The sequence below is a fragment of the Drosophila hydei genome, unplaced genomic scaffold (genome assembly GCF_003285905.1).
Source record: "Drosophila hydei strain 15085-1641.00,03,60 unplaced genomic scaffold, DhydRS2 tig00008114-arrow-pilon, whole genome shotgun sequence".
NCBI lineage: Eukaryota > Metazoa > Arthropoda > Insecta > Diptera > Drosophilidae > Drosophila > Drosophila hydei.
Window position 1 is genome coordinate 3,728,538 of NW_022045827.1, and position 27,563 is coordinate 3,756,100.

The following is a 27,563-nucleotide window of genomic DNA, read 5'->3' on the forward strand; positions in this document are numbered from 1 at the left end:
CGACGACGACTCTTCTGATGCAATTTTGATATATTGTTTATTCGCATGCCGAAATTGTTGCAAATTACATAGAACACAATTTATGGAATAATACGGCATATAATTGTTAGTAAAAGTCAACTAATAGCTAGCATTTCGTTTATATAAATTAAATTGCGAAATGTAATAATAATAAAAAATAAACGAAATAAAACGAAAAATTTTTCATCGGATATTAGGGCGGAATATAGAAAATAATATATATACATATCTGTTTCTATAACCAGCGCCTCTCTCACACTATCATTTTTAAATTAACTGAAATAAATCCGAATCTTGGGCGCATTTAAATCACCCATTTCGGTGTGAAAACAAGCAGCCAAAGATGAAAATCTTGGAGTGTAGGTGTAAGTGTAAGTGTAAGTGTGCGTGTTGATTGTGTGTGTGGCTGTATTGGGTGTGTGTATGTGTGTGTGTGCCGCTGGTGACTGCTGTGGTGCCAGATTTAGGGAGGGGTTGTAGAATTAGACATTCGCCCTATTTCGTAAACGCCATAAACACAGCCCAAAGTATTTCATTCGCATTCGGCTTGGCCGCCTCTGTTTCAAAGTCGAGGTCGAGCAGTTCGCGCACTCGTTTCATGGCCACCTCGTAATCATCGTCGTTGAGCGGCGCAAACGCATTCTCAATGACGTCACTGGCGTGCGCCAAAAAGATAAGTGCCAGCATTCGCTTATCCATGCGCTGCGGATCGTTCACCCATTTGGAAAGTACCGAATCTTGTATCTGTAATAAATATTGTCCGATTACTTTAAGCACTGATACGCTCTAATGTATCTTAACTTACCTTCTTGACCAGACGGCACTTAACCACATTATCACTGAGCGGATGAGTCGTCATGTCGAAGAGCAGAAAGTTTTGCTTTTCCGTTGTGAGAACACCCTTTTCGACGAGGTTCTTGGCTAGACGCTCGCGAACATTTTTTAGCTGGTAGCGTAACTTCAACGGATTCCAAGTTTCACCTGCAACAATAGAAAGTTTACAATCAATTGGGTGTTTTTCTTTTCCTTTCCAATTTAAGCACTTACCGCTCAGATATTCGATCCAACTTTGCACAGTCTCTGGTGGATCTGTTTCCTTAATGTGTTTCAGTGCCTCATCCAACAAAACATCGCCAGTTTGCTGATCCGATTTCAGTATTAACTTTCTGTAATCACAATTCACATATTATGTTTCGATTATGATGTATCATTTTTTAATAAGATTCATGTTGATACCTTGTACACAAGCCACGACGTCGCATGCCCGATTTCTCGATCATAACACGCCCACGCAGGCCCAGCTCAATGAGAATGCATCCACGCAAGCCGCTTGATATGCAATCATTCCAGAAAGATGTGTAACCCTGTTATATACGCATACAATTGTAGGGTTATAAGTGAAACTTGAGTATTGTTTAACCATCATTAATCGATCTTTGATGTTTAAAATTAAACGTATTCTTCTTAGCTTCGATATAGTTTTCACAGCTTTCCCATTTCCATATTATTTACCTACAGTACACTACATAAACTTATAAAAATCTACGCTTTTAGATTTAGGATAAAGCACTCTAATGCATCAGCGTTGTGAACAATAAAGCATGAATAAAGTTCAATAGTAGAGATTAATTTACTACCAGTTACAGTCATAAGATGATAACTGTTAATAGGATTATATTCTTAAATGCCAGTTTAATATATGAATAGAATTTGGGCTATGCTGCCACGAGCGTGAATTATTACCGACTTTTTACAGCTGTCGTTAGCAACTGTTCAAAGTTTAAACAGTTGAATTTGTTTAAGCTAAAATTAAATGCAGTACGCGGCTAACGAGCCATAAAATTGTATAATGTAACATTTGATATATATGTGTACATATATATATATATATATAAAATATATATATATATTGATATAATTATATAAATACATATGTTTTAACTAATAACCATTGCGCAAATTAGTGAGTCACAGTGCGTTATTGCGAGGGCTGCAACAACGACTTTCCATTATCATTCTCATTCAAATGGTGGACATGTTTGCTCGCTTTTAGCGGTATATAAAAACAATTTCGGTAATGACGTTATTTGCGATAAGTGGGTACATAAATAAGAATAGGGACGGACTACAGCAACTTCCTCAAATAATTAACTAAATGAAAGGGAAAAAAAAGAAAAACAAAAAAATACTAGCTGATAAGAAAAGTTGTGGAAACAACAGATGAAAGAAGAAACCAATTCAGTGCGAGACAAAACGATCAAAGCGAACAAGTGGAAAACGACACGTCGAAATTCCATGACTTGTTGGGGGTGGTGGGTGAGTTTGGAAGCAAGCTCTGTACACACACACAACACACACATAGAATGAGATGATAAAACAGGGAGGCAAATAAAGCATGCGATTGCATGGGGTAAAGGCAGAATGAGAATTATTTGCATGCCCTATACGGGCACGTATGGTATATTGTGGCACACATTGAGCCTCTGGAATCGGCAGCTGTTGCCAAACATGTGCGAGATTAATGAGTATTTCGCAATTATGCAAATGAAGCAAACACCTTACGAGGTGAATATGAGTGAAAGACTTGTCAAAACTTGTTTGAGCAAGCGTAAGCTCAGTCTAATGGAATTTTGACTATAGGCTCAGAAGTCAAAGGTTTCGAAGATCTTTAAGAGTCAGAGCTTTTACTGCGTTAAGTCGAAAAGCTCAAGTGATCGTATTTAGCATAAAGCTTTCAGGCAATTGAATAGATAATCCAGAGTTAGGCGTTTGATGTATGGGCTTATTTTCAATTATGCCAATTGATAAATCACAATTTTCACACAATTGCGTTTTGTCACACTGTGTGGTTAAATAGCGATAAACTGTGCAACGAAGAAGGCCAAAGCATATCTCTGATAGCCTTGCTGCTAAAACTCGTTCGTTGTTTTTGTCTCTATACATATACAGTTAACAGAATTGCGGAGTTTGAGCTTTAAAGCTTATTGCACACAACTTCAACAAAACTAATGCATCTTCAATTAAGCCTACAACAGCAACAGGCAGCACGCTTGAAGCTTTACTGATGATGAGCTACTCGATGGTCTGCCTACTGCGAATAAGTGAAAGAAGAGCGAGAAATAGCCAAAACAGAATACAATAACGGAAGCTGCTTATTAAATTGTTGGAAACTCGGTTTACGTTAGTGTTGAAGGAAGATAAAACTGAGAGCGCGGTTACATAGAAATATACATAAGATAAACTAAAGATAAACATTTGTTAAAATTTCTAACATGTTTTATATGCAGGCAGCTGATAAGGCGTTTTATCAGACAGCAGGCAAGCAACGTACCTCTTTATCCTTAAGGCCAAGCAGTAGCACCTCCTCCATAAGCGTAAGTCGTGTCTCCTTTGAGTCACCATCATCAATGTTATCCTCCTGATCCTTGTTGCTGTCATGCGTGTCCTGATTGTCATCCGGTGTGTTTGCATTCAAGCCACTAGCGCCTCCGCCCTCGGCTCCATTCTCGCGTGGCTTGACAGCGCGCCTAACCAAGCCGTCGCTGCGATTCATTATGTTTATAATTCTTTGTGGTTTTTTATTTTTTGTATGTGTGGCACAATTGTTGACTGAGCTGCCACCTGCCTCCTATTTGCTGCCTGTTGTGTACTGGTGTCTAAGTGTTGGTGTGGGTGTTTGTATGTGTATGTGGTTCGGTGTTATTACTTTGTGTGTTATTATTATACTGCAAGTTCTGCTGACTTTTTTTTTTTTTGGTTTTGTCACACTTTTTCCGCTTCTTGTTTTTTCGCACTAAAGAGATGCACCCACAAACTACGTCGTCTTCGTTGTTTATATATTTTATTAAAAACTTTACAATTTACGTTCACAATTTTATCGAATTAATTAAAGCACATACTAAATATACAATTGCATATTTTTATATTATTTTGTATCTATTTAAATACTTGCGCATAATGAGCTTTATAATATATTTTTTGTGTCTTTTCTGTTTCTCCGACGTGACATTTTTCGTCTAGTGTTGAGCAATGCCGCGCACGATGAACTGAATCATAAGCCACGGTTATAGTACATCTTACACCACAATTGATGCTGCACTTCTTAACCAAGAAACAAAATTATATTTATGTATAATAAAATGTTTTTAGGTCAGCGTATACAGTTTTGCTGTTTTAAATGTAATTAACTCGAAGTGTGCACCAAAGAACAGCTGTTTAGATTTAGGCATTTAACAGCACTACTAACGCGCCTCATTGTGAATGACCAGTTTTATGTGAGTGGCAAAGAGCAAGGTGGGCTTGTATGTGTATATGCGTGAAATATAGGAGAATTTTATTTGTGGTGTTCGCTTAAACATAATACAAAAATAAAATTAAAAATATAATTATAATTAGTTAGATATGTCTTACCTTGCCAGTTTTAATAATGACAGCGCAAAACAAATACTTATGGACATAATACGCACAGTAAATCAGCCGGAGAATTCTAAAAAACTTTCTGAAGCAAAAGCGTCAGCAGGCAAAGAAATGATTCTTATGATGCAGCACGTTTTCCCATTGGTAATGCAGCTGCAGTTAGAGGTAATCAAGGTGCACGGCTTTCCCGGAAATCGAGAGGGTCTCGTCCAATTCTCGCAGCTCATACGCGAAATGGAGCGCGACGACATGGAAATAGCACGCCTGCGCAGCCAGATACGAGCAATTTACTTGCCACCTATAGCTATTAACACTACCAACGATATACTCATCTGAATGGTCTATTCTAAGCACATTAAAGACTGCAATAGTATTAAGTATAACAATGTTTTGTAAATTGTATTTCGGGCTGATGTACACACTTTTTATTTTTACATCGGTGAACTAACGCTAAAGCTGGGCTCTGACGTGCCACGGATATCTGGCATAATGCAATAATCCAGTACAATTTATATTAAATACAAATTATTTAGTCAGTTATCTGGTACATCTGATGTCAGCCTAAGTAACATGGCATATCTTTTAAATAAACAAGAAATAAAGATTTATGCTGTTGCAATAACTTAGAAAATGTTTTTTGTTCATATGCACGGAAACAGTCAAATTTCGTATGATAAATTAAAGAAATTTTTTCAATACCTTAATTACTTATAGTCTATACAGTTGTTTTTTGTTTTACCTTTTAACTTTTTTTAATAGTATATACATATCAAATAGTGAGCTGCCTTTTTACAATGACTACACACAATTATCATAAGGCGAGAACTTAGCTTAGACTAACTTTGAGAATTAAAAGGCGCCAATCTGCATTAGCGGGTCACATCACTATGTGAGCTATTGATGGCTTGTCCATTACTATTTTGTATGTCGTCTGTGGTTAGTTGAATTGGATTGATATGGGTTAAGTCATTGCCGTTAAGTTTGTGCCCCAAGTGGTGCAACTGATTGGTAAAGTGTGCATCCTCCACACTTTCCGCATCATTTGAAATTGATAGTGACATAGGCGATAGTGGTGTAAGCGGCGTACGGGGCGTATTAGTGGCACACAGCTCCTCAATTGTGGAATCACTTTGTGTCGATGGCGAGGTGGAACGCGATCTCACCGGATACGCATCATCCAGTGGCAGAGCAAAGCCCTGCGTTATTAACATATCGCCAATGTTCACCTCGGCGCCCTCGGTGGGATCAAACAGCTCCACGCCGGGCAGAGGAGTGCCATCGCGTGTGGCCGCATTGACTGCGCTCGTCACTTTTGGACGGTCCTTGTAAGTAACAACACGTGCGATCAGCTTTCGCCAATGTGCAACTGTTTGTTCAAGACATAGTAGTTATAAAAATTTGCGATTCGAAAAGAAATGGAGAAGAATATTTACCCTCTGTGAATTCCTCGAATTTGGATATAGAGGCCTTTTGCCACGTGTTCGGTTCATCAGTTATAGTTGATTTGACGTTTGCCAAGAAGCATTCAACAGCTTGAAATCTGAAAACAGTTGAGGAGCAATTAATATGGGATTCGTATATGACACATGATATTTTATATACTAACCTTAGTGTTAGGAAATCGGTGCGTAGTTCACAAATGTCTGCTGGCGAAATATATTCACTGTCGCCATAGTCCACAAAGTACAAATCGATAACCTGTTCATTTGGATTGTACTGGTTGGGCATAATGTCAACAATCTCGGCGCGATACCATTTCTCATCGAACTTGAAGACGGCGGCCACGATCTGACCAATATATGGTGTCGTTAGTTGGTGATTTGCTCGGTTCTCAGCAATGCTGTAGTAGGAGGTCATTTCCTTGACCATGTCATCCAGTTTCTTGGACTGCGGTCCCACTAGCTGCACCCAGAACTTTGTAGGCGATGCAACTGCTGAGACGTAGACTTCCATCGGCTTGTCATCTCCACGAGCGGCCATTAGCTTGTCTCTAGGCGGCTGTGAGCTGAGCGATGTCTGCGATGAGTACATACTGGAGGCAAGACTGTAACTGGGCGAACGTCGGGGTTCGCGATGCTGTTCCACCTCGTCGACAGCCAGCCGTAGCTGCTCGTCCTCTTCAATCTGATCGTCTAGCAGCTTGCGAGCAACGTTCACCTGCTTCTGGTTGCCCACAATGCTGATTTTTGCCTTGCCATTGCGACCATTTGGATCGATGCTGAGCTTGGCCAATGATGCTCGACTAATATCCTGTATTATCTCGCCACCGCGTCCATTGATCTTATTAGCCAAGCGCTGTGGTACCTGCAGCTCCATCTTGACAATAGGCGCACGTTCAATCTCCTTGATGAGCAGAACGCGGGCGGCCTTAACTGCATCGGGCAAGCCGCTAATGTCGCAGAATTTGTGGGAATTATCCTTATCGCTGGGAATAGTAATGAGAGGTGGTATACGACGATTAAGAAATAAATTCATTATTAACTAAGAATCTTTATTTATTTTTTGTTTGATATCTATAACTCAGAGAGAGGGAGAGGGTATTAAACCGTCGACTCACACTAAATGTATTTACTTTTTAATTTTTCTTAAGACTAGTGTTAAATATTTACCGTAATCTTATCTTTGCCCCGGTCTTCTCTTCAATTAGTTTAATGTTGGCACCGCCGCGTCCAATTATCAAAGGTACATGGTCATTGTCCACAACGATTTTGAGGCAGATTTCCTTTTGCTGTTGTTTCGGTTGCTGCATTGATTTCTGGTCATTTGTCCTCTTATTATTCGTTTCATCCTTGTCGTCATTGCGGGACTTAAAGTAAGCATAGAGCATGGCGCTGCCCAGCGAACATAGACCAAAGCCTAATAGTAATTTGTATGTGGGCGTGCCGGAGAAAGCCGTATTGCGTAACATTCTGTCTTGTTGAATATATTCACTGGATGGATAATGGTAGGTCGTCTGTGTGGATCTTTCAGTGTCTTTCTTTTCGGATTGCGTTTTACGTTAGGCGTTGCACCATGGATGACTGCTTAACATCAAACTGTAAGAAGAGATCAAATGCAAAGCCCATTTTAAGGTCCAGGTTAACTACTAACATTACGTTGTGTGCACTTTCCGTAATTTACTGGGCACTATTTACGACTGAGCGAATCAATAAAAAATAAAAAACTGCGAGTCCCTCCCCGCCGTCCAGACGTAAGCATGGTTTTGCTTAATGAAGCGCGACATCTTCGACCCTCTAATGATTGTTATATAATATTCTTATCACTAGCAATTCAATAAGACGTTAATGAAAAAGTGCAAAAACAATATGAATTTTCATAAATTTTTCTTTTTTTTTTTGGCAGGTAGATACACAAATGACAGCACCAAAACAAATAGACATGTGACGTTTACGATTACACTACACTACAAAATTGCAATACATACTCACAGAACTAACTCATTGCATTCACAATTACAATAATTCCCAATATTTTCACAGCATCTATGACAAGCATACAAAAGATTTTGATTATTATATTCTATAGGACAACGTTGGGGAAATACTACTCATAAAATTCCATAAGAACTCTCAATGGATCACGTAACGCACGCGGAACAGCGCCTTGGAACTTAAATCTTTTGTATCAAAGTTCGCTTGGAGCTATTTGCACTTGTCCTTCGGCAAACAAGTTCATGCGCTTTATCAAATACTGGTTAAACAGCTTAAGCTGAGAACTATGCTGATAAGTTTAACGACAAATGCAAGGAAAAGAAATATAAATATGTATGTTGATATAGACACCAGTAAAAAGTGCCGTGTCGATTTGTCTTCAAGCTGCTGACCTTGATATTGAGTTTTAGGTATTGATTTAAGTTTTGTGGCTTATTATCTTTAAGCATTACTACGATATTTAATTTGCAAACAAACGCTTCTGTTTAATCAAGCGTTGAATTAGACAGCTTCAGTATCGTTCGGAATCGTTTCGTTTATTTTAAATAATGAGGCAAACAACAATAAAAATCGGCAGAGCACAGAGCGCTCGCTCGTCCGGCTCGCGTCGTTCAATATAAATAACTGTTGCAATAATTTGAATTTGCCCTCAACGGACGCCGTTTTGCTCAATGGCGTCAGCTGTTTGGCCACTCTCTGTCTAGCTCTCTCCCTCTCTTGCTCTTCCTCTTTCAATAATGCTCGGTGTTTCCTACGCGCACACAAATACAAGCTGTCTGCTGTTGTTTTCATTGTGCATTTTGCCGGCTCACTTTCTGAGCAACAACTGGGACAACATAAATATAAATTGGCATAGGGAAGTAATGATTGGGGTATAAACAGTTATGACATGCATGACAAGACAGAAGCAATTGAAAGCATGGGAAAACAAATATTGAGAACGAGAGAGCGCATTAAGCCAGAGAGCTTCAAATGCAAAGTATTTTAGCGTCGTGCGTTAAAATCTAAATTTAGTTAAATGACATAATAAGCCGTTCGTTGAGTGTTTGTATTTCAAGTTGGGTTTGGTGTTCAATAAAAGGATGGCTGTCAAATATATAAGTTCTTGTTGTTAGGAAAGATAGAATAGTGCAAACGCGTAATTCCTAAATGTTCAAGATAATCCCTACTTCTCTAGCATTAACCGAACAATAACTGAAAATCTTTGAGGGTCACGCGCTGATAGCAGGTTGATATTATTGGCAATGTTTCAACTTTCGCAGTTCACATTGTTGGGGCTGAAAAAAAAATTATATTAGCAACAACCAAAATATCGACGTCATATTCAGACATTTCTGTTTGCAAGGTATTTTGTATTTGAAGAACATCAAATGGCTTTTCTGGTCTATTATTAATATTCGTATACGTTTATAAGTATTTTTGGCACGGTCCATCCACGAGCTGTATTCAGCGTTTATTAGCATTTTTAATTAAGAAGCTGCACTCACGATTTTAAACTCCAAATGAAACCAGCAAAACGTGAACTTGCTTATCTCCCGGCCCACAAACACATAAACACACACCACAACCGAAAGTCAATAATAAAAGCAGTGCAAAGGAATGCGTAACAAAGCGTGCCTTGATTGTAATCTGTCTGCCTGTCTCCGAATTCATACGTCTGCACACACACTTGCGACTTCTTTCGCCACTTTGGTGAACGAGAACTGGCGAACAATTAATTTGGTGAAATTGATAGATATGTGTGCAAAAGTATTTAATTGAAACGACAACGTCTAGAGTTAAGTGAATACAAAAAATATATAAATTTATGCGAAGTGTGATCCGCGTACAAAAACGTGTAGAATAGAATTGTATCAAATTTTAACATTGGTTCAAATGAATAAACTATTGAACCGAAGGAACCGAGCGATTATCGTTCATAGACTTAGTTCATTTATCACGCAAACAAAAATCATATGTTTTTAAAAACCAAAAGCAGCGAATCTCTCTATTTAAACAGCAGGTGCCAATATCCAGAATAAGGTTTTTAAAGAATCGGTAGATATACCTTAATAAGACTACAATCATTAATTATGAATATTGTTTGAAAGTTAGATACAAAATAAAGCAAACATTTAATACAACAAAGTATTGCTATCGATAATCGATAAAATAATTTGTGCCAGTGTTGTAAGTATATAAAATATTTTGAATTTGAATTGATTGAACTGCTTTGGCGGATTCCATTCGTCATGTACATGTGTGCTTCTATTTTGATCTATGTAGGTATAAAATGCAATTGAGCAGCTAAAAGCTGTAGGTCATAATAAACTTAAGCTACGGGCAGATTTGCCGTTGTCTAAGTACAATGAACACTTGTCAGTTTAAGGCGAACCATATGGCGTGGGCGTTTTGTATATGTTGTATAAATGTAATTGTAGTTGAAAGTCTGTAGAGCGATTAGGAAATATCACGCAAAGCGTTTGGTTTGGTGCCGTCCAAGTCAAAGCAGCGACAGTTGCAAGACGACACTGGACACTCCGAATTCTGCCTGCAAACAAATGCAAAAAGGGTTACTAAACTGATTGGGTAATACATCTACAATATTAATAATAAGCTTACTTAAACCATTGAACAATGTGCTCGGTGTGGCCACCGTGGCGACACGTTTGACACCAGGAGAACCACTTGGAAAACGGCTTCATTTGCCAGCTGCCCTGTAGCTCTGTTGATGTCTTTTCGCTAGCGGTCGTGTTTATCATGGTGCCCATATGCATCAGGCAGAGTGAGCAACGTGGCAGCGGCTTGCGACAACTGGGACATGAAGATAAGCGATTTGTGCTGGTGCTTGTGCTTCGTGGTCGCGGCTCATCCAGCAGCGCATTCGACACAGATTTACCACAGAAGTTGCACGATAGGTAGACGGTGCGTGCGCTTCTCGTCGAAGCGCGTATATTCTCTATTTTAATATCCAACTCCGCTCGCTTTTCCCACAGGCCCCAGCTGTTGAGATAGTCTAAGTAGCTGGATATCCAGTACTGGATGCGATTATCTGCAAAATGCTCGTTGCGGAAGTAATTGATGGCCACCAGCGCGACCGTTTGTACGTCAAAGCTGGCATCCATGTAAGCCTGGAGTATATTAACGCCATCCAAGGATTCGCCGGTAAGCAGCAGTCCATTTAGATCTCCACATTCGATGGCACGCTGAATGCGCTGCTTGACGTACTCGGTTAGCTTCGTTTCCGACAGATATTTGCAGGCAAAGGCCACGCGATCTGCCAAGGAGACGCCCTCTTCCCTGAGCACCGCATCGAAATTGTCCGCTTCCATGGTAAGGAATGAGAAGATGGCCCGCAAGTGCGGATCCTGAATTTGCATGTTCGCACTAGAGCGCTGGTTGCGCCACGTGGAGCTGCAGCGATCTGCATTGAAGCTGGACAACGCAATCGCTGTGATCCGATACATGCTGGGATCGCGCATCTTGTCCGCTGCCCGGGATAAGATATTGCAAGCGGCCAGCACCTTCAAATGGAATACACAGATCATTGCCGCCCGACTGAACTCTTTGTTCGCGTACAGCTCATCAATGAAGCGGTCCAGCTCGTGCTCAAAGGACCAACCGCATAACTGTAAAGCCAGATCCCGCTGTTCGCTCCTGAAAGCCAAATGATTAGTCAAAGATAAGCTGCAGCTCTCTTGCGCTCACCGATAGGAAATAAGTTTGTTGGAGTTATTGATGCCATCGGGCCACTGCAGCAGCTGTGATTCAATGCGTGAGCTAGCCATCAGCGCCTCCGAAGTATGGCCCAGATTGATGCCGAGCGTGGCCTTCAAGCCGGTTAAGCGATCCTCGCTGTGCACATTGTTAAGGGTGGCCCAAACATTGCGCAGATACGGACTCAGATGCTGTTCAGCAAAGCGCTTGTTATCCGGCTTAATGCCGTAGTCCTGCAGTGCACGCTGTCGCGTCTCCTCCAACAGATCCTCTTCGAAGAGCTCGCGCTCCAGAAAATCAAAGCTCAAAGAGGAACCAACGTTGTACTCGTTGAGAGAGCTGCTGGCACTGTTCGTGCTACAGCTGCTCGTAGTTGGCTGCTGGCTGATTGTGGAGGAGGCAACTGCAGCTGGCGCATAAAGAGGGCGCTGCATGAGCAGAGGCAGCTTGCTGCGATTGCTATATGCCGTATGCAAGCTGGCGGGCAGCCGGAAATCTAATATATTGAGGGCATCCGCCAGCAGCAAGGCTCGTTCAAAATCGCGCGGATGCCAGGAAAGCCAATTGACTGCAGCAAACTTGCCGCTGTGCTGATATTTGGCTGGAAAGGGACTTATCTGTCGCTTCACATGATATACCTCCCGGCAGGACTCGTTGTCCACGCTGCGAATATCGTAGAGCGTGATGTACGGCGAGTCGCGCTGCAGCGACGAAAGCAGCGACGTGCGGGTGGGGCACCAGCTAATCTGCATGTGATTCCTTGACGATTGAATCTGTCGCAATGGTCGCTCAATGGCGCGCAGATCCCATAGCATGATAAGCGAGTCCACATAGCTGCACAGGTAGTTCCCATTGGGCGCCACGGATAAGCCCTGCACTGTCTTCGTTTGAATGGACTGGCAGGTGGTGTTGCTCTCTACACAAACAAGAAGAAGAAGAGTAAGAGATAATGGCATCAGCTTAACATATTCGTTTCAATTACGCCGCAGATCGAAGAGCTTGATCAGTTTCTGGCTCATGCCAGCTATGAGCATGCGGTGATTGTGATCCCAGCACAGAGAGTTTGCCGCCTCGGCCAGGCCAAAGAAATTAGATGTTTCCTTGGGAACGCCGTGTTCAATGTCCCAAATCGTGATGCAGGAATCGGAACGATGTCGATCGTGGCCAATGGCCAGTATATTTGCATCCAGCTCATTCCACGCAAGGCAAGTGCACATGCGCTGTTGTCGGGGCGCTGCAAAGGATGATAAGGAAGTCAATCGATAAATGCATAAAGCGCTCCGTAATCGGTTCCGTACTGTACTCCCAGCTACTGTCGTAGGTGTCTCGAAAGTTACAGATGCCGATTTTGCCATCGGCTAGGCCGACGGCAATAATCGGCTGGTCACTGTGGTAGGAGGTGGCCACGCAGCGGGCGTACTGATAGCGTGTCTCGTTGGACAAATAGTTGCCCGGAATGTTGGTCAGGCGACTTTTCTGTGTTAAGTCCTCCTTGCTGCGCACTTCATATAAATTGATTTCCTGGCCCCATGAGACAAACTTGTCGGGGAAGTTGGGAAACCAACTGATGCCGTGTATGTTGCCGCTCATTTTGAGCGAAGTTTTGCATTTATTGGTACAATCTAATTGCGTCGCTTCTTATCAGTAAAGGACAAAAAAAAAAAAAAATAACCAAACAACAAAACAGCTGATAGTGCAGTTAGGGATGGGCGATATTCGTAACAGCGTCGGCTAAGCTCAGTTGTTAACATGTGGAGCAAATCTGTTTATTATGTGTGCTGCAAATTTGAAAATTCAAAGTACCTGAAATGTCTAATAAGAGACTTTATGCCTCTATTATATCTATGTTTCCCGTTGTATATTTTTTATAATTAAAATCTAACATGTATCCGTAACAGTTTGTAGTTGGCACTGCAGATGGCGCTCGCGTACCACTTGATATTAGAGCCTTTTAAATAAGTCAGAATTTTAACATGTGTTAATCACACAACAGCTAGCTTTGTTAGCCGCTATCGCTGACTGTAGATGGCGCTAGGGTGGAAATTTAAATTAATGCCCGCGCAAAAGGAAAAGAATTCGTAATTGTTGAATTATTTTTTAATTTTGCCATCTGGCCATTCATCTACCCATTGTGTAATATGTTATTCATCTAGTGTTCCACTCGAATGCTTACATATGTAACAGATAGGCGCAAGCATAAGAGCTATAAAGGTGCGACCGGGTAACTACTCAAGTGAATCAACATAATTGTCTTTAATTTCTGTAGATGCAAGTAAATATGTTGCTGGGCGACTGGGCTGCTCCAGAGCAAGCATTGCTAGTTTCAATCTTTGTTCTTTGCGGTGTTCCGGCATAATTCGCGTATTTCATATGGAAATTGTCATATTTGTTGTGGGATTAACGAGTGCTGTCATAAATAAATAACTCTGTGCAATTTCGTGCTGTGTATTGATTGAAATTGTCATGTCAATTCAATTGAGATATTATAAAAACAGCAAGAACAACAACAACAACAAAAGCGGATCGCTTTGTCCACGCATATTGCGTCATGCGGTGCACAGCGGAAGCGGAAACAAAGCAGCATCAAAAATGGCATCCAATAATGGCGGAGCCGTGAACTCCCCCTCCACCCAACAGCCACCAGCCTACAGTCTACTCGGCAGGCATTGGGGTCAGATGCGGCTGGTCAGTAATGCCATATGTATCCATAAAATATCCATCAACGAGCTGAGCTCCATGTGCTCATACGCTTAATTGATTTCGTTTGGGATGTCCTCAGTAGGTATCTATAATCAGGGTCCCTCCGGGTCCCGCAACTAATTAACATACGAATATTTTCAACTAATCTCAATTGTTCAAGCAAAAACTTAATGGCTCAAATGGCAAAGCACCCTCAATCTCCTCTTCATAGATTCAGGCTTTGGTTTTTCCATGATTTATATTACTTTTTCCACTATAAAAGTCCATATATATATATATATATATATATATATATATATATATATATATATATATATATATATATATATATATATATATATATTCATCAATTTTTGTGGACGGATGCTGGCTACAAATCAGTGTAAATCATATTTGACTAATTTATTTGTGCATGCAAAATGTGAATCGAGGCTTAATAATGCAAACAAAACATTGATTCACATTTATTCCGGGGCTCCGTAATTTAAATTGTGAGCGTTACTTTGCTATAGATTACTGAAAGTTTTGTTCTGCTATAGATATATATATATAGATATAGATATAGATATAGATATAGATATAGATATAGATATAGATATAGATATAGATATAGATATAGATATAGATATAGATATAGATATAGGAATGGATTCTGATGCATATATAGAAAAAGATATAGATATATTTATTTATGTCATTCGTCAAACGTTAACGAATCATATTCAAAAATGTTTCTCAGCTGCCACATGAAATTCCATGTCGTTTGTTGCATATTTATGGGCTTCGGGCAAAGGAGTGTCATATATCAATTTTGCGCCGTTTAGCGCTATGCGATGCTTATGAAAAAAAAAACAGTAGAAGAAGAAGACGAAGTGTGCATAAAAAATGATAATAATAATAACAAGCGCCAATGAAATTGCAAAATTAATGCCTCTCATGTAAATATCTGGCATGAATATTTCATGACAACGCGCCACAGCTTAAAAACAACAGCAAACGAATAAGTGTGACTCGACTGGCAGTTACCCTGCAAATAAAAACCCGCACTTCAAGTTCCGTACACTTTAAAAACTCTTTATTTATGCTCCAATATTAATTGAAAACTAAAAGCAAAACGAAAATAAGACATGAAATCAATAGCAAATCGAGAAAACAGCTATAAAGAGATATATAGAATATATACATAAAAAGATATATACATATCTGTATTATCTATATAAATATAAGCGAGATAACAAATTGATTTGTCACTAAATCTGAATCTGAAAATCTCAATTATTTATATAATCTGAAACGGTTTGTAAGCGAGCATTGGGCAGTAGATAATATATTTTATTAAGTAAATAATATATATAATTTTATTATTTATATGTGCATATATTTTTTAAATTAAACTCAATTTATTTTTCCACATTTAGCACTTTGTGTAGTGCCAGGTCTAGGCTCAGTTTCTGTTCGCATACCTGGAGTACAGGGTATATCAGCAGCAGCAACAACCACTGGTCCCGTGTGAGCATTTAACTTAAATGGGTCGTGTCTTATGACTCGGCTCGCTGTTCGTCATCGTATTTATGCATTATTTATATTTGTTTTTAAAATGCGCATTGTTGCTCTTGCTGTTGTTGTTCTTGATGTTTTTTCTCAGTGTATGCGTGTGTATTTTGTGTGTGATTTTTGTGCTCGTATCGAGTATTTATCTTTTATTTCATTTTGTCATTTGCGAGCATATTAAAAAAAATATATATTCATATTTATGAAGCACAAACGAAGAGAAATTGCACTCAAATGGAGGCAAAAAAAACTCATTTTTTCACAGCGCCCGTGCATATGCAACGCTTTTTTATATTATTATTTTCTGCTGAGATATTTGCGTGGGCAAGGGTGTATCTGAGAGAGAGAGAGCGTGATATATTAATAGAGAGAAGGGATGGACTTGATTTAATCTTAATTGTTACTTTTTTGATAGGAATTTAGTTAAGTCAACAAATGCATAGTCCATGCATACTAAATAATAAAAACATTGAAGAAATGCAGTTAAGAGATTCAGATAATTTTGATCTATAATATTTTTTTTATAATTTTTGTAGCAAAACCTATTCGGATGTTGTTGTAAAAATGAATAAAAATAATATAAAATTGAATTTAGAGACCAGAAACCTTTCATCATAACTGACAAATTTCATCATAAAGTAAATTTATTTAAGTCCCCTCAAATATATAAACATTTTTCTTATTTTAATTTAATTTTATTTTATTAAATTTAATCAGATTTTATTTTCTATGTATCTCGTGCAGCTTTTACAATTTGCCATTTTTTTCCTCATTTTTATTTTTTAATTTAAAAATAAAGTTTGCACTGCTCTTAGTTTCAGCGCCAATTTTAAAATTTATATGCCCATGTTGCAGACACAAATGCAATGACAATGCGATTCGTTTGCTCTTGGTTGTTATATGCGAGTGCGAGGGCGGCTCCATAAGTTTCATTATATATATATTCAAGCTTCAGCTTATGATTCGCTTATTCTCTCGTTCACAATGTGAAAGCTGTTTGACCGCTGAGACTATCGACTAGTTCGTAGCCTTGTCTTAGAAAGTGTTAAGATAATTAACTTCAACCAATTTCTAACTTGCTTTGATATTTTTAAAAGACTTGAATATTTATGTATTTCAATTCCAATTGTCACAACCGTCGGAATTTACAAAAGTTTTCTTAGATATTGTTTTTCTCTTCATTATGTTTACTCTTCGTCTCAAGTGGTTCTGTTCCGTTCTAATTGATTGTGTTTCAATTCCACTGTTCCATTTGATGATATATTTTTAGAATACATCAATCATGAGTTAGCTTATATGATAAAGATTTTTACATACTACTTATAAGATTTTGTGTTTTTACAACTGCTTGAGCTAGCCATGCCAAATTGTTGTGTTGCTGTTCTTGCTCAGTTGTTGATTTGTTGTTGTTGTTGTTGCCATTTCTAGCCAACGTTGTCGTCGACACTTCCTGTTTTTGTTTTGTCCTTTGCTGCGCTCGACTCGCGACTGCGAATCGCGTTTTAAAGTGCAATTTTATGAGCCGTTAACAGCACATTATGTATACGTATTGCATGCAGTCGGGTTGTGTACACACACACACACGCACACTAGTCACACGCACACCTACACCTACAGCGATGCTGTGCTGTGGAGGTCCCATAGATTAAGTTATTGTTGATTTGCAGATTTGACAATTTATTGAAGCAGAAAATTCGCAATTTTACAAATTTATTGCATAGAACGGATAAATTGAGCGTATGGGAAATAATGTTTATTTAATTTTGTAAATACTTTTGTTTCTGTAATAGTTCCCGTTGTTGCTGTTGTTATTTAAGACACTCGACAGCTGAACATAAGCACGTTATTCAACACTGCAACGACAGCCCAATTAATTGGAAAACATATCGACATACATATATAGAACTGACCACGCCCAAGAGACAGAGGGGCGAGCAGAGAGAACGAGCGGCAAATCTGATAATTTGTGAATTTGACAATAAACAAAAATATTCGCTTTAATTGCTTTTTTCTTGCAACATACAAATGTGTGAATGTGTGTGATAAAACATGTTGCAAGTAAACAAGACAGCACCAGTGTTGCACAGTTGCTCTGTGAATTAGTGTTGCAAGTTGCATTGATTTATAGTCTGCTTCATACTTTAAATTGTTCTACATTATAAATTTATTCTCATTCATCTGAAACTGTGAACTGTGTACAATTTGAGAAATTTTAATTCTTAGAAATGCTAAATAGACCGTTTTTAGACAGATTTAAGTTGCTGCAATATCTAAATTCTTTTGAGATCGTGTCTATTGAATTTACTTTGTCGCTGCCCCACGTTTCCGTTTCCTCTCTCTCTCCCTCTCATAACTGTCTGAAACTTATAAGGACTCTACTTTTATAGTTTGGATATTGCTAAACCAAATTTCACCAACATTTTTTTACTTTTGCTAATGAATAAATAAAGCTATATATTTTTATAAACCGTTATTCTCTGAGAAGCGTGTGATTCAATGACTATCTCAAAGGTTTCAAGTCTATAGCTCTCCCTTAGGTTATAATCCGACATTAAGTGTAAGGTGCACTGAGCCATGGAGCTGAAGCTGTCTGAAATGAAATGATAAAGAAATATAAAAAGTAACTTCATAAAAATATGAAATTTCTTTCTTTCCATATCTTTAATTATTAACATAATTTTCTATCCAATTCTATTTTAAATCTCTGCTTAACTTTGAGCCAAATGCTGAGTGCTAACGATACGTGTGCGTGTCCCCACACGACACGACACGACATCAGCTCTAGCATGTCCACTGTTGCCACGCCCCAGTCATTATTGCCGCCCACAGCGTGCTGTGCAAATTCGATTTTAATAATTGAAATTTATCTAGCTGCAAAAATGTTGCCTTGCGAGCTGCTCGCAAAATGTGTGTAGCATACTTTATAGCTACAGTTATACACATATATATATACTTTATATATATATATATAACTGTGTGTGTGTATTTGAGTAAATTAAATTGCTTTTTAATGGCCGATGAACATTGCATTTTAGCTGCATTCGTTTTTCGGCACGATTGATTTGGCAGTTAACACGCATCAAAAGTGGGCGACAAATAATCTGAAGAGGAATTATTTCAACAATTGCAAATTGCTGTCTGTCAACGCCTTCAAAGTTCACAGTGGTGCTGTGGTGCAGGCTGCCGGCTTGGTGGCTTGCTAGTCTATTCCAAAGGCATGCCACTTCAGCATGCCGTTGGCGCCTGTCGTTCACTGTCGCTGATCGCATGTTAAGCTGACGCTCGACATGACAAGCACAGCACAGTGTGCGGGCGGGCAAGCGGGCAGAACACAGCAGCAAGGACATGCAACACATCCTTGCTTAACTTGTGCCATCTGTATCTGTGGTGCGTGTTTGCCAATTTCTATTTGCAACGCATTGACATGGCCATTGCCATTGGGATTGCAACTTGTGGCATTGTCTGGTGTCGTCTCTTTTGCTGATGCGACAAATTCACAAACGCTTCGCAATCGATCTGACAAACTTATTAATAATTCGAATTTATGAACTACATTCAAATGTCAAGTGTCAGCCTATCAAACGTACTCAATTCAATTGCATTTCTTTCGCCCTTATATAGGCTTCATGCTGCTATATTTGGCCACATCAGCTTCGCTGGCAGTGCTCGTCTGGAGTGAATTTACTATTTATTCTAGATCTGGCTGTATTTACTTTACTTTGTATAAATAATTCCATTTCAAAGGCTTCAGCTTCACTGAAGGACGCAATTCCCAATACGAATTACAAATTGAGACAAGCATGATTCGAAATCTTATTGAATGCTTTAATAGCTGCATATTTTTGATAGTAAAACTATTGCTTGGTCGCCATAAACATATTGGAAATCTTATTTTATGCAAATTAAATATTCAGAGAGTGCTCTAGGCGGGGTTGTCTGACTAGGAGATACCCTCACTCATTGCTAGAGCAAAAGTTTTTTGGTACTAACAAAGCTACTTAAACTAAGGATGTTTATTCATAGTAAGTAAATGAACTGGGTTATTGAAAAAAAATCAAGATCGTACTGTATTCGGTACACAGTTATATAAATTGAAAATGTTAGGTTCTATAAAGTTTTGTGGCTTATGAGATGAATGATGGGTGCACACGGCTCGATCGTCGTGCTCTCACCATATATATACTTTATAGAGCCTGTCATTACTTCTCCTGCCTGTAAGACACCAGGTTGTCTCTAAGCTATCTGCAAGTCAGGCAGACTCGAGTTTCTTAATTACTTTATGCTTGTCTTAATAAAATGTGTACGAAAATTAATTGAAATTTTCTTTAATAATTTGCACTCATAATTCATATTGCTTTCAAGCTGCTTCTACAAAATATTTCGTTAATATAATTTTAATTAAATGCAAATAAAAGAAAATCAATTTTTTCGTGTTGTATCATTTACTTCTGGTTTTTCGTTAAATATTTGTGTACATCTCTCATATGCTTAATTAAATCAAACTCTTTTACAATATGCTCGTTAAAAGCGCAATCAATTGAATTTAAAAAATATTTTCTCTTCCAAATATGCAGCTAACAATTTTTCATATTTTTAATGAAATGCAACGCGAAAAACAATACATAAAAAAACACAAAAAAAAAATCCAAAAAAAAAAAAGAATTGAAATTCAATTTTTACTGCGTCCATTTTATAATAATACAAAATATTTGTGATGCTTGGTAAACAAGGCAAAATGCTCCGTACAATTGTGTATGTGACTCACTGCAAATACCCTGTATTATTCTTGTGAATATACTAAGGCATATTGCACTCTTAATTATAATTATATTAATAATATTAATGTATATAACTTAGGCTCTATTAACTTGCAGTAAATCGGTATGAGATACCCTACTTCGCTGCATAAATGTACACAGGGCATAGTAAAATGTCGGGCTGCGAGCACACAGAAATGAAAAAGGAAAAATCAAGGGTATGCCAATATGTAAAAGACTTTTTTGTTTCGAATACAACGTTTGCATAACAAGGCCGCTGCGGGTGTATACGAGCGATACGCTGCGCCCCTCCTGCCCTCACTCTCCTCGCCAACCCATCGCCAACCGCGCCCATCGGGAGGCTGGTGTATATGACATCTTTATTGTTTACTTGCTCCACATTTGCGCCACGAGAGCGCGCCGCAACGGCGGAATTGCGCTTGTAAATTATAATTCAATTAATGGATTTGCGCTGCGAACTAATTTGCGCACCCCAAGGAGCGGAGCGGACCAGCTCCGATCGCATCTGTGAGTCGTGTTTGACTATATGAGCGTGAAAAGAAAAACAACAAAAATTGGACAATTTGATGCGTTGAAAATCCCCCAAAAATCCACGAGAGCCGTAAAAAAGCTCGACAAAAATCTCGTGTGGTTGTTAAAATTTTCGCCCTGCAAGCAGGCAGTTGGGTTGGGGCGGTGTTAGCTGGCTTGACTTTTATTTTTTATGTTTATTGTCGCTTATCGCCGCCTGCCTACCTACCTGCCGACCTACCTGTCTGCCTGCAACAGGGGTCCTGTCATTAGAGTCATGGCGCCAAGATGAAAAAGAGTAAACACAGCGATGAAAAAACGTTAACAACTCTCTTGGGCAAGCATAGGAGTGTGGGTGTGTGCATGACTGTAGATATGCGTATGTGTGGGTGTGTGCGAGAGCGTGTGTATATATTTGTGTGAAGTTGAAGCGTGCTTTGCTGGTTCATAACAAAACGCGAGTTACACACAATTTAAGTGCCGCGTTCTCTCTCTCTCTCTCTTACTCTCGCTCTCCCTAACCACTCTTCTTCTGTGAGTGTGTGTATGTGTGTGTAACTTTATTAGCAGTCTGTATGTTACCTTGTCAAAGTTATGAAAATGGCTGGGGAATACCTCTTGTCTCGCCCTGCTCTGTTTTCCTTCGCTCGTTTTCTGAAAATTAGTTTTCGAGAGCTGGTCCAAAAACTTTACTTACTTTAACTCTTTAGCAAAATGTTTCTATAATGCAATGTTAAGCCCAAATGTGTATAAAATAAGCCGAATAATCTGATAGACTGAACAAAGAATATATGCAGTTCGGTTTGTGTTAATGTAAGATGAGATAAATTGCAGATTCTGTGACTTTCCACTGTAAGTCTTAATAGATTTCTAGATTTATATTTGGCCTAATTTGCGAAATCTTTCGGCTCAGTCAGTGAAGTCTTTCCCTACGCTACTGAAATATATTCCACACTTTGACAGGTAGTCAGTCAGCGTGCAACTCACATAGATATTATTTTCTTTTACATATTTCATACTTCAGTGAATCGTCATTGAAATTCCTTGCTATTAATAGTAAGCAGTATCGATTAGCTTTAAATTTCTGCCAGCTGCGATCTATAAGGAATGCCTATTGCTAGCTTCTTATGTTAACTATGACAGTCATTTGCATTTCCTTGGAAATATCGAAAAGGCAATCAATCAAAGCGGCTAAGAATCATTAGTTGACTGGTTCTGGCTGGCTGGTCAAAGCTCGCAGGAATCACAGCATTAAAAGGAATTTCAATTACGAGACCAAAAAATCTCATTTCAAGACACCAGGCACGCAGCTAGCCGTGTCGCCTCCTTGGGGGTGCTTTATGCTTTATGCATTATTCCAGGTGCTTGCTATATATTTGCTTTAATATTTTTGCAAATGATGCGACAAGACGATGCTCGATAAAATCTCAGTGAACGCGCGCGCGTTCCACAATGCTTGTGGGTCATTTAAATGCAGATTGCAATGAGCTGCGGAGTGTGCTGGCTGGGCTGGCTGGGCTGGCTGTACACAAGGCACTGGGCACAAGGATCTTGGGGGGCTGCTGCCGGCATTTGCATAATGGCGGCGACACATTGCAGCGGAAACGGAAACCCAAAGTCAGCTCACTTGCAGCTGTCCATGAGTCGTGCTTATGAGTACTTGAGCAGCCTGTGCGTCCAGCCGTGGTCACCGACCGTGCTCCGCTTCCATTTCATTCCACCTGCTCAGTGTCGTTAGTAAACGGAAGCGCCTTGCTTTGCTCTCCATTGGGTTATGTCATCATGTGGCCCCTTTTGAAATGAACATGAACTGAGCCCGGCCTCGACCAGCACAAAACGTTTTTCATTTTAATTCAACAGCAATAAATAAGCTGGCTACTGAGCAAATGCAGCGCCAGGTGATAGTGCTGCATTACAATGCTGCCCACACACACGCACACCACACTACAAATGGTATAACAAAAGGAATCCCGGCCAATACTTGAAACTATAGCCGCGTATAGCCAATAGCCAATTTGCCATCTGCGTCTTGCTGTGACACGGCATAAAATGTTTTACATTCACTGCTTTTATCAGCTTAAAAGCTTTTGCAAAAGCTTCTTCTTCTCTTATTTGTGGGCCCTTGCTCATAGATATTTGTCTTAAATTGAAAAAAGAACTTTATTTAAAAGTTACTTAAAGCCAAAATCTTGTTCAACTTAAGACTAAAAGCTTTTTAAGCTCATTCTATTGGGATCTTTATACTTAAGTATCACACCCAATACCCTTAAAGTTGCTGAAAGATTCAATCCATTTATTTTTGTTTACCTTTATTAACTCTTCTACACTCAAAAGAATGTCCTTAGCTGTCATTAAGTTAATTACTATAATTTAATAAAAGTTATATTGTAAAATGTAAAGTAGTATGAAGGAGCTTTCTCTTGATAAGCAGCTTACTTTAAGTTGAAAGCTTTTTATACTTCTTCTAGATATTTTTATTTAACTCAAAGCACAACATCCTAAGAGATTCTGAAAGCTTCAATCAATTTACTAAAAAGAAAGCTTAATTCTTAATTTTTTTAATTTATTCTCAAAAGATATATTTGTAATATTTGCTTAAGCTGACCTCATATCAATACCATGAATTTATTAACTGTAATATGGTAAAAATCCAAGCTTACCGTTAGAATTGTGAAGGAGTTACCATTGCTCGTAGTGCAGCTCAAAGAAGCTTTCAGTTTGGGAAAACTTGAACGCATATCGCTGCAGCTGGCTGCAGATTGTCTATGGGGCATGCATTTAAGGCGGTTGTCATGCTGCTTGTTGCCGTTGTTATTTCAGTTGTTGCTGTTGTTGGTTTTATGTTTATGTTGCCACAACGTAGCCGGGCACGCATGAAGCCGCGATGTCGAGAACGACGACGACGGCGACTCTTCGACTTCGGCTCATATGCGTTGGTGGCGAAAGGTGCAGCAGCTGCGGCTGCGGGCGAACGGTGTCAACCATTGTCAGTGGCATGTGACTGCAGTAGTGGGCGAGGAGGTAGGAACAGCAGCAGCATCGGCAGCACCAGTAGCAGTAGCAGCAGCTGCTGTTGCTGTAGCTTTAGCTGTAGCTGTAGCTGTAGTTACTGGTGTGGCATAAATTTCGTTGTGGTTGCACGTGAAAATTGCATTTGGCTAGCATTCGGTTGGGTGTGTGGTGTGTGTGTGTGTGTGTGTGTGTGTGTTCTGCCTCTTTACGTGCTGTGCAAATTGTGGACTTAAATGTTTATGCGCTGGTTTGGGCCCAGAGTCACCGCCAATTGCCAACCCGAGTAGCATTCGGATTCGGATTCGCATCCGCATCCGCACCCCATTTGGCCGTTTGTTTATTAAGCTTTTTGGCCAAAATAGAAAAAGGTGTTGAATGCCACTCGCTGGCTGCTTTTTATTGCCCGCAACACTCTCCCACATACGCACACACACACATATCTCTAAGTGCTGAAGCAGCTGTAAAATAAATATATATTTTTATTTCTGCTCTTTTTGCCATTCTTTATTTTGTTGTGGTGCCAGGGCGAGCGTATAAATTAAACGCGTTACAGCTGGCAACCGCAACGATTTCCTCTTTTTTTTTCTTCCAATTTTTGTTTCTTTTTTGGCTCGCATTAATTCGCGTTTGCACCCGCAAAAGCACTTAATGCAGCCCTGCCCAGCAGCCGCACGCCCTGGTACTGGTACTACTATGTCGCTCGAAGCGTATACAAAATTTAAATAAGAAACAAATCGAAGTAAGGGCAAGCTCACTCCACTCCTCCACGCCTCACCCCTCCCCATGCGCTCCACGAAGCATGCAGATAGCAAATACCAAATGTTCAATGTACTAAAAGGCAATCAAAAAGAAGCGATGGCAACAGAGAACGAAAACAGAAGCAAAATTAAAAAAAAAAATTGAAGGTTGCAGAAGCCGGAAGCTATCGGCATAATGAAAAAATAAAAGTGGCCGAGAATCCAACGAAATGTAATTCATTGATGCGTTACGCACACCATATTAAAGGGCATTAATGAAATTACATGACTGCGACTACGGCAATGACTTCGACTAGATTCGCCTTCCAAAACACGCGCTCAGATCTCACCTAAAAGCTTCAAGAGAGAGACAAATTTTAATCATAAAAAACTTTTTGATTTCAACTAATTTGAAAATAAATCTAATATATATATTAAAAAAAAATTTATAAAAAAAATTTATATATTTGTACCTATCTTGCTGAAAACTTAATAAAAATAGTAAAGTATATGTCTTTATATGTATATATTTCTTATATACAAAATTAAACAAATTTTTCAAAGTGTAAAACAATATTTTTGAAATTTTCTTTCAAAATATCTGTGATGAAAATTAAAGAGAAATTCATTACTTAGTTGAAAACTAATGTTTTTTTAATATAATATTTATATTATAATCAAATATTCCGATTGAAATTTTTTATATTTTTATCAATTTTATTGAATATAAAAAATATAAAGAATTTTTTGAATTATTTCAAAGTAAATTGTTCAGAAACGTTTCAATATTTTGGGATTTGCATAAATTACAGCCAGTTGTATGCGAAGACTAAGTGCTTATCGATAAATTGTATCTAAAGCCGTGCACAAAGCTGCCGCATCTGTGGTAATGGTATGCTCAAGTATCCAATCCATACCAGCTGGCCGCTGGCACCCGCACCACTCCAATGTAGCCATCGGCCCTAGCACCGAGCCACTGCGACACCAGCCAATCGCCGTTCAATGGAGCATAAAGAGTAACAAAGAGCTTAGGGCCAACACTTAAATACAAGGCAGCGTTCTTAATCACACGATAGATACGTAGATACGTAGATACATAGACACGTCGAGCACTTCCAAACGGATGGAGCCTGAACCCAAGCGATTTGAACTTACTTTCGACATTTCAGTCAGCTGTCAGCGTGGCTGATGCTCCTTTTCTGCTTTGGATATAAACGCTAACAATCTGCAAAATAAAGTGCACCCGAAAGTAGCTGGGAGCAGCCGCTCCGGCGTAAAAAAATAATCAAACACAAGCTGCTGAGCGCTTTGCGGCCGGCACTCATCTGCTTGCTCCCTCGCCACCTCCGTTTGCCCCCCTCATTCACTATCATCGTCTCATCCTTCGACACGTCGGGCTTGGGCTTGGGCTTGGGCTTGAGCTTGGGCTTGGGTTTGGGCTTGGGCTAGTTGCTTCGACTATTCGGCGCTTTACTTCCGTTTTTTGCACTTTGCATACAAAGTACCGTTAACTACTAGCATCAGTTTTGCCTCGCACAACAATTGAGAGTAGGCGGGGCAGGCTTGTGGATGTAGGCGAAGGGAGGTCGGGGCAATTTCACTGGCATTGCGGTTTTTCACAGATTTCCTTCGTTCCGCAGTTCGGCAGCTCTTAAATGGTTTCCTTATGGAAATTTCATTGAAATGTAACGCCACGAAAGTAGTTGAAACGGTGAGGGCTTATGGGGCATGTGGATGTGGCGGATGGATGCTTGCCACAAGAAATTCATCGGGCCTTGAAAGCTATCAGGCACAGATTTCAGCTCAACAGTTCCCTCAATTGGAACACTTGCACCCCGCCATTAGTTTGGCGCATCGTTAACATTAAGGTGCCGTAAAGGTTGCCAGCCTTTAGTTCAAGCGAAGGCCATTGAAGCCGATGCACCCCAATCTGAACAATGGGCTTCTATAAAAATGACCATAGATGGCAAATCGATTACGAATTTAAGTGATAATCTTAATTTAGCTGAGTCAATATTCTATATTTCAATCTATGATGAATCTTGGCTATCAATTATTCAAGTGTATATAAGGCTTTTTTCTGATATTTTGCTAAGTTTAGACTAAGAAATCATTCCTTACCTCTTTTTCAATTTAAATAATTTTCAAATAATCCGCTTATGCTTCCTGCTTGCAGTACCAAATCTCTTACTTCGCCTGTACTGTCTTTAACTTATCAATTTAAAGCATAAATAGCTTGAAGAAATAAATAGTCCAAAATCATAAAAGATTTGGGTTCTAGAAGACTTCTCTTTTACTATCTGCAACACAGGCTAATAATACTGTTATTATAAGTTTCGATTCAATTTTTAAATTATTGAAACACATGCGGCAGTTGTCAGATGATTCATAGTCAAATGGCAAATCCGTGTTATATGTATGTATGTATAGCTGTTAAAATGTAGTTATCGTAAATAGTATCACACTCTCACTATGTGCTGCTTATGAGGCATTACGCAAGCTATAGAGTATATCTGTAAAGTGATTGGTATTGATATTGATATTGATATCTGTTGGCATTTCAGTTCAGGCTTCGCTCACTTTCACTCATATCTTTAATCCTAAATGTTTTCTTTTCTTATATCCTTTTTTTTTTGGCTTTAATCTTGTGGCTGGGCCGCCCAGAGGTCATAATTTCTTGTTAAGCCCACAACGCAAATGGCACTTCTACC

At 39.3% G+C, this 27,563-nt stretch overlaps 4 protein-coding genes across 8 annotated transcripts; 1 reads left to right on the top strand and 3 right to left on the bottom strand.

The window, feature by feature from the left end:
- Positions 1-186: 186 nt before the first annotated feature.
- Positions 187-4,217, bottom strand: LOC111594229 (Golgi phosphoprotein 3 homolog sauron). Of its 2 annotated transcripts, none has more exons than XM_023307433.2 (5): positions 1,765-1,784; positions 1,258-1,385; positions 1,069-1,187; positions 827-1,002; positions 187-765 (listed from the first exon to the last, which is right to left on the bottom strand). In XM_023307433.2, exons 2-5 carry the CDS (start codon positions 1,299-1,301, stop codon positions 517-519), a joined length of 588 nt encoding a protein of 195 aa, XP_023163201.1. In that variant the 5' UTR covers positions 1,302-1,385; positions 1,765-1,784; the 3' UTR covers positions 187-516. The 2 variants fall into 2 exon arrangements, with proteins under 2 accessions (XP_023163201.1, XP_023163200.1); XM_023307432.2 differs by lacking the exon at positions 1,765-1,784 and adding an exon at positions 3,353-4,217 and having other exon boundaries at positions 188-765.
- A 60-nt stretch (positions 4,218-4,277) lies between these two features.
- LOC111594230 (protein C10) lies at positions 4,278-5,082 on the top strand. The gene has a single exon (XM_023307434.2). It carries the CDS (start codon positions 4,423-4,425, stop codon positions 4,771-4,773), a length of 351 nt encoding a protein of 116 aa, XP_023163202.1. The 5' UTR covers positions 4,278-4,422; the 3' UTR covers positions 4,774-5,082.
- A 111-nt stretch (positions 5,083-5,193) lies between these two features.
- Positions 5,194-9,731, bottom strand: LOC111594228 (tudor and KH domain-containing protein homolog). 4 transcript variants are annotated; one of them, XM_023307428.2, is made up of 5 exons: positions 9,356-9,731; positions 7,047-7,472; positions 6,044-6,862; positions 5,871-5,977; positions 5,194-5,803 (listed from the first exon to the last, which is right to left on the bottom strand). In XM_023307428.2, exons 2-5 carry the CDS (start codon positions 7,343-7,345, stop codon positions 5,307-5,309), a joined length of 1,722 nt encoding a protein of 573 aa, XP_023163196.2. In that variant the 5' UTR covers positions 7,346-7,472; positions 9,356-9,731; the 3' UTR covers positions 5,194-5,306. The 4 variants fall into 4 exon arrangements, with proteins under 4 accessions (XP_023163196.2, XP_023163198.2, XP_023163197.2 ...); XM_023307430.2 differs by lacking the exon at positions 9,356-9,731 and adding an exon at positions 8,261-8,421; XM_023307429.2 differs by lacking the exon at positions 9,356-9,731 and adding an exon at positions 7,866-7,950.
- A 299-nt stretch (positions 9,732-10,030) lies between these two features.
- Positions 10,031-13,244, bottom strand: LOC111594231 (GATOR complex protein MIOS). The gene is made up of 5 exons (XM_023307437.2): positions 12,863-13,244; positions 12,547-12,798; positions 11,556-12,480; positions 10,470-11,504; positions 10,031-10,398 (listed from the first exon to the last, which is right to left on the bottom strand). The coding sequence occupies exons 1-5, from the start codon at positions 13,152-13,154 to the stop codon at positions 10,308-10,310; spliced, it is 2,595 nt and encodes an 864-aa protein (XP_023163205.1). The 5' UTR covers positions 13,155-13,244; the 3' UTR covers positions 10,031-10,307.
- Between the last annotated feature and the right edge of the window lie 14,319 nt (positions 13,245-27,563).